Source organism: Lipotes vexillifer, unplaced genomic scaffold (assembly GCF_000442215.2).
Source record: "Lipotes vexillifer unplaced genomic scaffold, Lipotes_vexillifer_v1.1 scaffold12, whole genome shotgun sequence".
NCBI classification, from domain to species: domain Eukaryota; kingdom Metazoa; phylum Chordata; class Mammalia; order Artiodactyla; family Lipotidae; genus Lipotes; species Lipotes vexillifer.
This window is the reverse complement of record NW_006796716.1, coordinates 2583171-2595160: the sequence shown is the minus strand read 5'-3', so window position 1 is coordinate 2595160 and position 11990 is coordinate 2583171. Positions and strand designations below refer to the sequence as shown.

Sequence of the window (11990 nt, the reverse complement as noted above, 5' to 3'; positions counted from 1 at the left end):
GCGGTCCCCACTGCCTTTCATCTTCCAAACCTCAGCAGAGCCAACCTCACACTCCACAAGTGCATGACCACTCTCCCCCCGGAAGAACAGGCCAGTCCTCCCTATGTGCCTCACTCCCTCACACATACCCATTGTCTCAGATTGGGGTCCCTAAAGGAGACCCTGAGACAAGGATTCCAGGGCCAGTCGTTTATCAGGCAGAGCTTCCAGGGGAAACCAGTAGGGGAGGGGGAAGCAGACCCTGAAGGGGAGGAGACAGCCAAGTCTTGTCTCACAGAGGAAAACTGGCTCCACCCCTCCAGGAACTCGAGAAACAGTACATGTCACGTTGGACCTGGAGTCTGTACCCCTCCAGCAGGCATTGGTCAAGGGCTTCCCTGAGGATGTAAGTTTCCAGGCACTTCCCACTTTCCTAGAGCCTGCAGGCTAGGTGGCTCCGGCAGCTTGGGGATTGGGAATGCAAGGTCACCAAGAGCGGGTGCCGCATGAACATGGGAGAGGGGTCCGAGGAGATAGTAATGAACAATGACGGCATCTGCTTTCCTCTATGCCCACTCCGCCAGCACCTGTAATAGTTGATTCTGCACACTTGATCTCACATCTGCCTCCATAGTAGAAGCCTGGCACATGGCACTTGCTTAACAAGAGTTGGTGAATGAATGAATGAATGGAAGGAGAGAGGATAACTTTACTCATTTTCAGATGAAGAAACTGAGGCTCGGTGAAGTGAATGACTTACCCAGGGTCCCACAGGAAATGAGCAGCACAGCCAGGATCCCCATCATGCGTCCAATGCATACGCACTTCACCCTAGCAGGGCAATGCCCTCCCCCACGAGCCCTTTCTTAGAGTACAAGATAACCCCTGACTCAGGTAGCAACGAATTCCATTTTGCTGATCTCAGAGGCTTCTAGGACTTTGAAGGAGGGAAGGGGAAGCCTCCCTGGGGAGGCTATATATAAGCACATGTTTCCTCCTAGCTGCCCTGGTAAAGGCCAGAGGGCAGCTGGAGTGCTCGCAGGGAACCACACCCCTTGTCCCAGCCCCGCCCCTCCTGCCCCCAGCTTTGAGCTCTGAGCTGCCTCCTCTGCTCTCCAGGACACGGCAGCCCCCATGACCATGGCAACCGGCCTCCTGCTCATGGCCCTGTGCACCTACTGCATTGTCCTTGCAGGTAAGATCTCTGACCCCACCCTGGGTCTCTCACGCAGGACAGCCGTCCCAAGGGCATGGCTGGAATGGCACAGCAGAGGATGGAAGACCGAGCAGCCTGGGTCTGGAGGGGACTGCTGAGAAGGGGGCAGCCCAGTGGCTGGACTGGAGGTGTTTAGTGCAGGGGACGGGCTCCATGTTGAAGCCCAGAGTCTAAAACAGGCCAGTAAAGAACTTGGCTCCTCTCTCTCCTGTCTTTTAGGCTCCATGATCATCCCCTCTTCCTGCTGCATAGCCTTCATTTCCAAGAAAATTCCTGAGAGACGAGTGATAAACTACCAGCTGTCCAACAGGAGTGTCTGCCCCAAGGCAGGAGTGATGTAAGAAACTACTACTCCTTGGCCACCTGGCAGGAGTGGGGCAGGGAGACGTGAGCCTTCAGGATCACTGAGGGCCCTGCTCTGTGATCCTGGGGAGGTCACCTCACCTCTCTGAGCCTCAACTTCCTCATGCATAAGATTAGGAAGAGGATTCAGAGTCAATAATCATGTATTGAGCACCAGATATATACGAGGCACCATTCGGGGCATATAACATTCCCTTATCTCACCCTCTCAGCCATTCTATGAGCTAGGATTGATTATCCTCATTTTACAGGAGGCGATTAAGGCTCAGAAAGGTGACCTATTCAAGGTCACTTAGGACTCCAAATAACTTCAGAGTTACAAGACAGCAAATGTGAGCTCACTGTGTAAACAGTGGCATGCCCTAGAAATGTGATCTTTTCTTAACCCAGAAGGTATATTTATAATGCATAATCATTTACTTGTAGTGAATTGTTTAAAGTTGCTAACACTTGTTTAAATTTTTTTACACTATAGCATTTATGCAATGGTTTACCGAATTCATGGAATTATTTTCATCAGTATGGAAATTAATTAAAACTTTGAATCTTAATTTTGTCTGCATCTTTGAGAAAAAAAAATTAATTATTAACCGTAATTTTCCCCACTGGCTCCAGACCCAGCTCCACAGCCTGGCATCCACCGCTCGGAGCTGGCTTGGAAAATGGCATCCCACTGCCCACTCCCAGCTCTGGCATCCTTATCGGCCACACTTCCTTGCACACTGTGTGAACTGGAGGCCGTTTTTCTTCAGGGTTTTCAGTGCATCTTCTCTCGCCCCTGTGAGTAGACATTGTGTCTCTCTCTTCAGACCCAGTGTTATCTAAAGGCAGGGCTGGGCCTCCCCCATATGACAAGGAGGTTACTGAACATGAACATGAGGTTATTGAAACAGAGATGCAGACGCACAGAGAGGAGACATCGTGTCAGGAACCTGCCAGGAGGCTGGGACAGCAGCGTGTCCTCTGGGCTTCCACACGACCTCCTCAGAAAGTGAAGGGATCCAAACCCCCTGCCAGACCTCACGTGTGCCCTGTCACTCTTCCCACAGCTTCACCACCAGGAAGGGCCAGAGGTTCTGTGGCAACCCCAAGTTGCTGTGGGTCCAGAGGTACATGAAGAACTTGGATGCCAAGCAGAAGAAAGCGTCCACTAGGACCAGAGTGATGGGTGCCAAAGTCACTGTCCAGAGGCACCCTGCCAACAGCACCTTCAACTAACCCCTGCCTGGCCCCCAGCCCTGAGCTTGGACCTGGGTCTCGCCTCCTAAAAGGCTGCTTGGGGCCTGGTAAGCCAGCGGTGATAGGCAAAGGGCTAATGGTCCTGTTTCTTAGCATCATTCTCAGGGGATGTGTCTAGTCTATTAAAAGAACCCAAGGCAGGGGAGGCCTGCTCCTGGGGGCTGAATGAGGGCTCCAAGCATCCCGGGCCTCTTGCCTTTCCTGAGCTGGGAGAGAAGGTCCCAGAAGGAGGGCCATGGCGGTCCTTTGTCCTCCCCCTGAGCTGGAGCTGGCACTTTCCTGACTTCTGGGTTCCATCAGAGCCCAAGTGCATGAGTCCTACCCTGCAGACAGACTCTGCTTGTACCTTAGCCTGCAGCCGTCTTCTATGGGCCCTCTGGTCTTGCTGTGGGGCCTACGGGCTGTCTGTCTATCTGTCTGGGGATGGGTGACCTCTCAACACCCGTAGCTCTGCATTACAGTGGGGATGCTCCTGGCCTGTCCCACTTGCAGCCTCCCAGGTGAATAAAAACCCAACAAAAGCATAGGGCTCTTTGCTGCGTTCACTGTCAGATCCTGGCCCTCCTTTCGCACCTCTCGTGGGATACGACTAATAAAGTTTTTCAGAAATTCATTGGTTTTTGTAATGAAATGGACCTGGAGGACCTGGATGAGGGGCCAGCCTGGGGAGTTGAATTCCTTTGTGAAGATATGGGTTTAAGGAGACGTTTTGCTTCACGGCACAGCGTGTTCCATGCTACTCTGGGGACAAAGGCCCTCTCTGCCTTTAAGCCTGGTCTTTCCCCACATTTTGGTGAGGGGAAGTTGGGGTGAGAGCTGAGGGGGGAGAGGATCCCAGCTTTTTCTTTTTTTCTATACTATGTGATTTGTATGTCGAGTGTAGATGGACACACTTGCTGTTCTCAAATAACAATCTAAGTAAAATGTGATTTCTCCTTCGAAGGTGGTCGTATCTTGCCTGTTCTCATCTCCCTTGGGTGGCAGAGTTGGGGTGTCAACAGTGGAGTGCGTGCCCCAGAAATCACCCTGAGTTGCCCATCCGAGGCTGGGGGGGAATGAAGACAGCCTGAGCACAGGGTATCCCAGGAGTGGTCTTGGCCTGCCCTTGGGAATCCTGTTATGAACCCTGAAAAACATACATGCATAGCTGGATTCAGTTAAATTTGTAAAAAATTGTGACAGAACATATTATTGCACAAGGAGCTGCTTAGGCATCAAAAGACTATTAAATTATAAAAGGTGGTTGGCCTCTGGCTTCAAAGGATTAGGGAGAAAAATAACACAACCACACTCACAAATCAAAAGCAGTGTGGGTTTAATACCAATCCTGACTGATAAGCTGCATGACTTTGAAATATGTTACTTAACCTCTCTGAGCCTCAGTTTCCCTCATCTGTAAAATGCGGATAAGGAAACCTTTCAATTTTGTTTGGGTTTTCCCCAGAAGCAGTCCCTGAAAACAAAGATTTGGGTTCAGATATTATATTTGGGAGGTACAGGAAACAACACCAGGAAAATGAGGAGGTAATACAAGGGAAGGAAAGCTGCCAATAAGAGTGTGTTATCAAGCAGAGGGGAATTAGAGCTCCAGCCACTGGGCAGTGGTGTGAGACCCACCCCTCAGAATTACACCCCCTCCATTAGTCATCGTCAGCTGCGGGGAGGGTCGGTCTTCCTGCAGGTGGGAGCAGGGCAACCTTCCACCTTGTTCAAAACAAGCCTTGTTCAAAACAAGCCTTCAGGTACAGAGAGTCTGCAGAGCACAGGAAAGGCCTGGCAGCAGACTATTAAGGTTCTTTTAACTCGATACAAAGCAGAATCAAGGGTAGCGTTAAAAACAAGAGAGGACATTCTGATGGGGGAAGAGAGCCTGCAGAAATCCTCGGCCCAGAGCTGGCCTCTGAACGGTGATTGAGCTTTTTCACTCTCTAAAGAACAGTGTTTCTTCTTCTTTTTAAAAAGTCTTTGCTTCCTTTTTTTTTTTGGCCGTGCCGTGCAGCTGTGAGGGATCTTAGTTCCCCACCCTCACCCCCGACCAGTTCCCAAGCAGTGGAAGCACAGAGTCCTAACCCCTAGACCGCCAGGGAATTCCCACAGAGTGTTTTTCTAAGGATGGAAGAGAGTTGGTGTCTTCAGGTGAGAGACGGAACTACAAACAGACATTGGTCAGACTGTAGGTGACAACAGAACTCTGACGCACAGCCTCTGCAGCAAAAACCCCAGAATCATGAGATTGGTCAGTGACTGCCAGCTTCCTAATTGTCCCCTTTCTCCAACTCAGAACCAACCAGAGAAGACCAAATATACTCCTGAATCAATCACAGAAGATGTCTGCTTCTAGTTATCCCACCTCCAGCTTCCCAGGCCAACAGCCTCCATTCAAGATATACCTGTGCTTTCCCTCTGGTCCTCTCTGAAGCTCTCCCACTTCCTGGAGGCCTGTGAGTCTCTGCCAAACACAGGTGATGCGCCTGATTCCCTTGCCAGGCAAGCGCTAAATAAACTACCTTTGCTGGTTCCCATCTGAGGGTTCTCATTTATTTCATCAGGGAAGCTGTAAAATCTGGTACAGTTGCAGCCAGGGCCATGGAAGGATTGAAGCAGGCAGTGGCGAGGAGGGGAGAGCCTCCAAGAGTGTGCAAAGCTGGAACCCTCTGCTTCTGCTGGCATGTGTGTCTCCTGGGCCAGCCTTTTTGGAGGACCATCTGGTAGCATATGTTAAAATGCTAGACACACATACCGGTGTTAAGAATCCGTGGTGGCTCCGTGGTGGCTCCGTGGTTAAGAATCTGCCTGCCAATGCAGGGGACACGGGTTCGAGCCCTGGTCCAGGAAGATCCCACGTGCCACAGAGCAACTAAGCCCGTGCGCCACGACTACTGAGCCTGCGCTCTAGAGCCCGCGAGCCACAACTACTGACCCTGCACACCACAACTACTGAAGCCTGTGCGCCTAGAGCCCGTGCTCCGCAACAAGAGAAGCCACCGCAGTGAGAAGCCTGCGCACCGCAGGAGTAGCCCCCCGCTCGCTACAACTAGAGAAAAGCCTGCACACAGCAATGAAGACCCAACACAGCCCAAAATACATACATACATACACACACGTGCCATTGACCCAGCAATTCCACCTCCAGAAATGTGTCCTACGCATTTGCACAGAGGTTCATGTACAAGGATGCAGGCAGCACTATTTGTGGTTGTAGAAAACTAGCAACAACCTAACTGCCAATTCATAGGGGACTCAGCAAAGATATATTCTTAAGTGAAAAAAAACAAGGTGCACAAGGACATGCACTGTATGATCCTATTCATGTAAAAAAAAATACACGTATGCTTAGCAACTTGATGGATGCAAACTATCAAAGTTGTGTTGACTGAAAAAAATGCACAATGTGCGAGTTGCAAGTTACATTTTACAAACTTAATGAGGGGCAAAATGAGGACTATAGTCCAGGAGACAGCATTTCAGATAGCTCTGAGAAACTGCTCCAAAGAGGTAGGGGGAAAGATGAGTATATATATGATTTTGGTGAAGGGGGAGTACATGCAATCCAGCACATAATTTTTGCAGAAGGTTGCTGCTAGTCATGAAGGATTTTAGTGCTTTTCTAGATACGAGGAGATGCAAGAGTTGGGCTCATAAAGTCTTCTCCTGAAAATATCTAAATATCTAAAGACATGTTCTGCCAGTTTTTCCCAGAGCACAGAGGGCCTCATTCCTGATCTCCACCCTGAACTCCTTTCAGGGGGTGTCAATGCTCAGCAGCTGCAGCAGCTCATAATTTGATCCTTGTAGAGGTAGAGAGCAAGTGCCAATTTGTAGGTGACAGGTGGTTGCCTTAGGCAAGTGAGACTGGGAGTCAGGAAGAGAGAAGATACATCTTTATCAGTACTTTTCTGGGGTGTTTAAACTTCTTGCTCTGTGCATTTATCCCTTTTGTAATAAAAACTAGTGTACAGAAGCTGTCGATGCGTTGCCCGTGTGCCTTTCCTTTGGACTGTATCTTTCATCATGCTCCTGACTTCTTCCAACAGCCAGGAGGATCTGCGTCTCTGTGACTGGGTGCTTCGTCCCGAAGGCTGCTCTGCTGGGTCAGGCCAGAAGTGCCAGGGAATGAACAGCCCCCGGGCAGCCCTCAACCAACAGCTAATTAAAGTGGGTGTCTAACCACCATCCCAGGTCCCTAACTCCCTGGTCAGAATAGCTCTAGGGAGTGTGTTCTCCGCTCTCTGCCAATCGTTGCCCTGTTTCCCAATCAGTCACTGGCTTGACAACACACGCTTCTGGCTGCCTGCCTTTCTCGCCGGTGTTTCTGCCTCTCCTGAATAAACTACACACTCCCAAACCCTTGTCCCAGGGTTTGTATTTGGGAGAATACAAACCAAGTCAACTAGTTTAGATGACAAATAAATAAATAAAGGAGAAATGACTTGGTCTAGGAAGTCAGATGGACCTGGATTTGATCCCAGCCTCCTCGGTTTCTGGCTGTGTGGTGCTGGAGGAAGCTAATTGAGCTCTCGGGCCTCAGTTTCCACATCTGTAAAATGAGCGTAATGGAAGTACCTATTTCATGGGTGGGCTGTAAGTATTAAACAGGCAATTAATGCATGGGAAGCATTTAGCTGAATGCCTGGCACATAGTGTAAAGGCTGTGGGCAGGCTCAAGTTTAGGCAGGAGGCAGAGAAGCTGAAGCTGGTCTTGCTGTGGCCAGGGCACCCAGCTAATATTTCTATGGCCACTCCAGTGGCTCTGTGCCCCCTGCTTCCTCCTGTCTCATTTCTCTGGTGGCCATTAAATGCCTCTGGAGAAAGGAGGCACTGACTGGAGTGCTGATCATGGGGCGCCTGAACTGTCCACCACAAGTCCTGGCCTGCCTTGGCCCAACCTTGCTTTGGGATGCGAGCCTTGGCTGTGGATGGCCAGTCTGTGTGTGGGGAGGTGACATCTCCCGCCCTGGCTCTGGGTGGACCACCAGCACAATGACAATGCACCGAGTCACCCACAGTCTTTCTCAAGCTACCTTGAGATATTCTGGAGATGGAGGGGTGCCGGAAGCTGCTGTGGTCAGGGAGGGACCGGGCTTAGTTTGTGGCCACGTTAAGACAAAGTTGGTCTGTGTTTGGGAGAATACTCCACCCCAGACAAAACCTGTCCTATGACTCACTGAAACTGAGTTAATTAAGCTCTGCTATAGCCCATGGCTGACATATCAAAAAGTACAATCAGAATCCAAGGGTGGAAGAGGAAGCAAGCACAGGTGAGCCCTTGAGTCCAAGGGGTGGGAGGAGGAACAAAGAAGACCCACAGAACAGCAGTTCTCAACCCTAGCGGGGCTTTAGAATCAGAATCTGACTTAAAATGCAGATTCCTGGGCCCTGCCCCATACGTGATGGCTTTGCTGGGATGGGGCCCAGAAATCTGCATTCTTGAAGTTGCCCCAGTTGGCGCAGCCACTATTGAAAACTGTATGGAGTGGGCTTTCCTGGTGGCGCAGTGGTTGAGGGTCCGCCTGCCGATGCAGGGGACACGGGTTCGTGTCCCGGTCTGGGAGGATCCCGCGTGCCGCAGAGTGGCTGGACCCATGAGCCATGGCCGCTGAGCCTGCGCGTCCGGAGCCTGTGCTCTGCAACGGGAGAGGCCACGGCAGTGAGAGGCCCGCGTACCGCAAAAACAAAAGAAAACAAAAAAACTGTATGGAGCTTTCTCAAAAACGTAGAAAGAGAACTGCCATACGATCCAGGAATTCCACTTGTGGGTATTTATCAGAAGGAAATGAAAACATTTACTTGAAAAGATATCTGCACCCCGATGTTCATTGCAGCGTTATTTAAAACAGCCAAGACATGGAAGCAGCCTAAGTGTCCACTGGAGGATGATGGATAAAGAAACACACACACACACACACACACACACACATACACACAGTGGAATGTTACTCAGCCATAAAAAAGAATGAAACCTTGCCATTTGCGACAACATGGATGGACCTTGAGGGCATTGTGCTGAGCGAAATAAGATAGACAGAGAAAGACAAATGCCATCTGATCTCATTTATATGTGGAATCTAAAACACAATAAAACCCCAGACTCATAGATACAGAGAACAGATTGGTGGTTGCCAGAGGCGGGGGCTAGGGGTTGGGCAAAATGGGTGAAGGGGGTCAAAGGTACAAGTTTCCAGGTATAAGATGAATAAGCCCTGGAGATATAACATACAGCATGGTGACTGTAGTTAACAATACTGTATTGTACATTTGAAAGTTGCTAAGACAGTAGATCTTAAAAGTTCTGCTCACAAGAAAACAAAATTTGTAACTCTATGTGGCGATGGATGTTAACTTGTGGCAATCATTTCACAGTGTATACATATATCAAATTATTGTGTTGTACACCTAAAATGAATATATGTCAATTATATCGCAATTAAAAAAAAAAGTAGTCCAGGTGATTGTCACGGCCAGCCAGGTTGACAGACTTTATCTCCCACTCTGGCAGACAAGGGACCGGGGAGGAGAGAGGGACCTTTGGCTTCATCTGGCACAGGAGGACCAGTTGAGAAGTGCTGAGCTGGGTTATGTGACTCAGGACCCCTGCTTGGGGGCAGGGGCAGCTGATGAGCAGAGTCTGGTCTCAGCCACCTGTCCTTCCAGGTGGCAGCTGGAGTGGCAAAATAATGTTGGGGTCATCATAAAGTCTTTTTTTTTTTAAATTGAGGTATAGTTTATGTACAATATTATATAAGTTTCAAGTGTACAACATAGTGATTCACTTTTTAAAGGTTATATTCCATTTATAATTATTTTAAAATGTTGGCTAAGGGCTTCCCTGGTGGCGCAGTGGTTGAGAGTCCGCCTGCCGATGCAGGGGACACGGGTTTGTGCCCCGGTCCGGGAAGATCCCACATGCCGCGGAGCAGCTGCGCCCGTGAGCCATGGCCGCTGAGCCTGCGCGTCCGGAGCCTGTGCTCCGCAGTGGGAGAGGCCACAAGAGTGAGAGGCCCGCGTACCGCAAAGAAGATAAAGAATAATTATTGGGAGTTAGCAACAGGGAGGGCGGGATGGGGGGGCCTGGGCTTAGTTTTGGGGGAGGAGGTGGCCAGTTTAGGGTCTCAGGGGACAGGTGGGGGAGATGGCAGAGTTAGATGGGACTGGGGGGGTGGGGGGGTGCCAGGAAAAGGAAGGTTGAAGGGGAGACTAGATGTTGGGTGAACTGTGCTGGGAAGAGCTGCGTTGGAAGTGCCCACAGTAACCCTGGGGGAGGACAACACCCCAGGCCTTGCTGTCGCAGCTGCTTGCTGGAGAAGGGGAGCCTGACCTCTAGGAAGGCGCCGCCCCTGTGTAGGCTGAGTGGCCCCCAGTGCCCTTGTTTGTGTGGAAGGAGGAAGGCAGAGAGACAGGAGGAGGAGGCTGATGGTCTCGCGGCCCTTGCTGGAGGCACACGTGGGTAGTCGACGCCCTGAAAATTTGCAGGAAGGAAGGCAGTGGGGTACAAGGACGCAGATAGGCAGGGAGGGCAGAACTTGAACTTGTTAATACCAGCAGCCCTCTTTTTTTCCCAGAGGGTTGTGAACCCACCTGGGGATGAGGCCTGGTGTTGTGGAAACTGAACTTCGCGGGGCTGACAGTTCTGGCCCAGGGCGGTGGCAGTGCACCCCTTTGGACTTTTCCTCTAGGTTCCATGCTTACCTCTTCTGTGACCTCACTCTGCCCCTCCTCCTCCCTCTTAACTGTCTCGAGGTTACCCCTTCACTTAAAGCGTTGCTTCTGGTAATCTGGTAAGCCGGGAACGTTGCTGGAGTCCCTGCCGGAGTCGTGTTGTCGGTAATCCCGAAGGAGAGGCGTCCCCGGCGGAGACTCTGGGTGGGCGGGTTGGTCTTGCCGGTGGACAGGGTGGGGATTGAAGGTGCACCCTTGGGTGGGCCCACAGCGATGGTACCAGCTGAAAGCTACAAAAATGCTTCATAGGGGCTTCCCTGGTGGTGCAGTGGTTGAGATTCCGCCTGCCGATGCAGGGGACACGGGTTCGTGCCCCGGTCCGGGAAGATCCCACGTGCCGCGGAGCGGCTGGGCCCGTGAGCCTTGGCCGCTGAGCCTGCGCGTCCGGAGCCTGTGCTCCGCAGCGGGAGAGGCCACAGCAGTGAGAGGCCCGCGTACCGCAAAAACAAAAAAAAAAAGCTTCATAGACCGTGGTTTGTTACTATAGTGTTCATCATGGCAAGCTGATGGCACCAGGAGAAATGGAACCCCTGGCCAGTGTGAGTCGTAGCAGTGCAGGAGGGGAGACCCTAGAGAAGGAGAAAGCCCGCCTCAAATGTCTACAGATTGAATTTCCAGAGGCTTAGGAGGAGGAGTTCTCCAATGTCCTGTTTCCAGGCCTTGCTCAGGAAGCCCTGTATTCATTCAGGAGACCATCCTTTAAGGTTTTCAGATGAGCTTATGAGGGGGCAATCTTTAAAAGTCCAAAGCAGATGCATCCGGGGACTTCAGCAGATGTGTTGCTTTGAGTGTGTAATCCGGGAGCAGCGATCTCTGGGCACGTGAATGCCAGCAGGCACCTCTCCTGTTCTGGGGTGGAGGTTTTCAGATGCTACATCTTCTAAATTCAGCCTTCCGTTGTACTAGTTTTGTGCTACAAACCTTGCTTCCAGAGGACTCTTGAGCTGTAGAACATTTTAACGCGATGCCACAACACAGAGTGCTGCCTTGTAGATGGAGCTTGCAGATGGAGCCCAGTGACCCTCTCATCTACCCGCCCGCCTTCCTGTGCATTGGTCGGAGGAATTCTTAGTGTGATGATATAATCTGTGTGTTGGGAAAGTGTTCAAGATTGAAATGCCTTAGGCAAATACTTAAAGGAGCCAACTGGCAAATTGAGGGGGTCATTGTACTGTGCTGGAGGTACGAGTTGGTCATGCCCAAATTGTGATAGAAATGGTAGGTCTAGTTTGGGCATTCCTACTAAGAAGGGAGTGTTCAGGGTACCCGTAGTGATCTTTGATTCATCTTTTGCTCTTTGTGTTTTTTAACTTCGATTTTACTTGATCAGATTTCAGAGCAATCTTAGTGTTCAAATGGGAGGACCCTGAGGTGAGGGGTGGTGGGGAGGGAAAAGCCTGCCGCAGGTGCTGGGAGGGGTGGGGGGGGTGGGCGTGAAGAAAGGAAGGAGGGGGGAGGGTTGTGGTTAGGTGTGGGT

The 11990-nt window shown here is 50.8% G+C and overlaps 1 protein-coding gene across 1 annotated transcript; it reads left to right on the top strand.

Moving 5' to 3' along the window:
* Window positions 1–485: 485 nt before the first annotated feature.
* Window positions 486–2776, top strand: CCL24 (C-C motif chemokine ligand 24). Its single transcript, XM_007468889.1, has 4 exons — window positions 486–515; window positions 1099–1174; window positions 1415–1532; window positions 2608–2776. The coding sequence occupies exons 1-4, from the start codon at window positions 486–488 to the stop codon at window positions 2774–2776; spliced, it is 393 nt and encodes a 130-aa protein (XP_007468951.1).
* The last annotated feature ends 9214 nt before the right edge of the window (window positions 2777–11990 follow it).